The following is a 2,586-nucleotide window of genomic DNA, read 5'->3' on the forward strand; positions in this document are numbered from 1 at the left end:
TATTGAGAATGTGTTTTATGGGTGAAATCCTAATCTCCTGTATCGAAAACATGGGAATTAGAAGAGATTTAGGTAAAAAATAAGGTGGGGCACAAATGTTACCTTGGACATGCTAGAAACAACAGGTAAAGAACAGGATTTCTAGAAAAACTTCCTTCTAAATTTATATTGAAGATCAGGTTTTTAAATTGGATTTGAGCTATAATTTTTTACATAACTTTTACCCAGTGTGTGTGTGTGTGTGTGTGTGTGTGTGTGTGTGTGTGTACCAAAGGAAGTTATTTTATGGTATTCTTTCATTTGAAGCAGCAAAGTTGTCAACTCGATCATATAGGATCATATGATTGTTTGTTCATTTCTGCAAAAATTGTTTTATTTCTTTATGCTTTGAAGAAAGTGAAAAAGTGACAATTGCTTTGAAGTGAGGGCAGAAAATGTAAGATGTATGTGTATATGAAACGGACGTGTGTGTCTTTGTGTACGAGAGAGAGAGAAACAGAGAGAGAGAGAGAGAGAGAGAGAGAGAGAGAGAGAGAGAGAGAGAGAGAGAGAGAGAGAGTGAGTGAGTGAAGGTGTGTGTTGCCATGCATGTATTATTTTGCATGTATGTGTAAGTGGCACTCACTTGCTCTCTCTCTCTCACACACACACACGTTTCACATACACGTACATAAATACATATGCATACATCTTTTTTGTGTGTATGTGTGCATGTGAGAGAGTGAGTGAGTGATTGTATTTTCTCATAACATACAGAGAAGTGGACGTCTTTTAATAAAATGTTTTTGGTTGTGGTAGATTTTAATACAATATTTATGTGTACATTTTCATAGATGTCTGTCTGAGTAGAATTCTATGCATGCATGAAACACCGGACGAAAGTGAAACATTAGAAGCAAATCAAAATATTGTCTGAAAATGACCTCAAAATTGTGCGACCTGACCTTGTTTCCGAGGTTATTTTAGTAGTAAAAAAGAGTTGTTGTGCCAAAAACATAGTTTATTTGGTATCCTTTATAGATATAGATAGAAGATAAGCAGCTTTCTTTATTATAGTACAGATGTGGCTAATTCAGAGAAAAATGACTTTCATTATTCACGCATTGTCATTCTTGTAATGCAGCACTTTGTAATTTTGGTTCAAACTGAAAGAGTGAAACTATTTTCATTTTCTAATGCAATCTGGTCATTGTAGATCAGTGTCTTTCAAATAACTATAGCTGGTTGTTGGAATAATGTAGAAAATATGTAAATGAGAATAAAGTTTATTTGGTGACCTTAAGATTACTGAATCTTTTGATACCCCTTACGTCAAAATCGGCAACTCAGTTTTCAAATGCATAAGGAACATACGCACACACACACACACACAAACTATCTTTTATATATATATATATATATATATATATATATATGTATATATGTATACACACACACACATGATGGACTTCTTTCAGTTTCCATGTGCCAACTCCATTCACAAGGCTTTGGTCAGATTGAGGTTATAGTAGAAAAGACTTATCCAACGTGCCATGCAGTGAGACTGAACCCAGAAGCAAACTTCTCACCACATAGCGACGCCTGTACCTATATATATAACGTATAAATAATATGAAATAAATAATTTAAAACAGAGGTTCTCAACCAGGGTCCATATGGCCCCTGAAAGTTCATATAAGAGTTTAAGGGATCCATGCAACAAAATAGTAAATTGGAGAACCACAAAAATATTTTAAGGGCCCCTGAAAAAATTTTGTTCTAGATGTATGTGTTGGTAAGTATTTCAAGGAACAGCTAGGTTTCTTTCGCTAACATTTTACATAGTTCAACCTACACAAAACAAAATAGGAATTTTGAAAGAAATTCCTATAAAACTAGTTTTTATACATCGAATGATTATGGGGGTCTACCAGAATAAAATAGTAATCAAAGGAGTCCATAGATAAAAAAAAAATGGTTGAGAACCCCTGGTTTAAAAGGTATTACCTGTGAGGGGCCATGAGCAGCCAATTTCTCCAATAACCCCACAATGTATTCCAGATGTGCCAACACCAGATATTATATCATGTTCCATTATTGACGCCAGTTTCTCACTAGGGGTTTTACGAGTTTCATCACTGTGAGTTATGTCGACATAAAAACCTGTAAATTGAGATGAGGATTAAGAGATTAAGGGTAACTGTTGTAGCCATCAACAGATTTATGTGAGGGGTGTTTATATACTAATACATTCAAATGGATGTTAATATACAGGAGTCATACATGATTACAGGTAGGTGGGTTTGTGTGTGTGTGTGTGTATTTACATCTAGATATGCATGTGCATGTGTGCGCGCACACACAAACACACACACTTGAGGGGTTGCTGAAAAGTTCCTGGCTTTGGGTAAAAGAAAATACAGGAGTTAATTATGATTTTATTTAACATATCCCCCTCTCAGATTCACACACTTATTGCAGCGATCCTTCCGTTTTTCTAAACCCTGTAAAAGAACTCATAAAATTGAGCCTCCCCCTAGGCCTTTCATGATGCCCTTAAAGCCAGAAACTTTTAAGCACCCCCTCATGTATAGTTTATATATATAT

General features: G+C 35.2%; 1 protein-coding gene across 1 annotated transcript in view; it reads right to left on the bottom strand.

Annotated features, from left to right (window-relative positions):
* Positions 1-2,586, bottom strand: part of LOC106881320 (phosphotriesterase-related protein) — a 70,076-nt gene that overhangs the window by 19,430 nt on the left and 48,060 nt on the right. The window contains exon 5 of the mRNA XM_014931665.2: positions 1,987-2,142. Within this exon, the coding sequence (XP_014787151.1) occupies positions 1,987-2,142 (156 nt within the window). The remainder of the gene's footprint in view (positions 1-1,986; positions 2,143-2,586) is intronic.

This window comes from Octopus bimaculoides, chromosome 28, assembly GCF_001194135.2.
Source record: "Octopus bimaculoides isolate UCB-OBI-ISO-001 chromosome 28, ASM119413v2, whole genome shotgun sequence".
NCBI classification, from domain to species: Eukaryota; Metazoa; Mollusca; class Cephalopoda; order Octopoda; family Octopodidae; genus Octopus; species Octopus bimaculoides.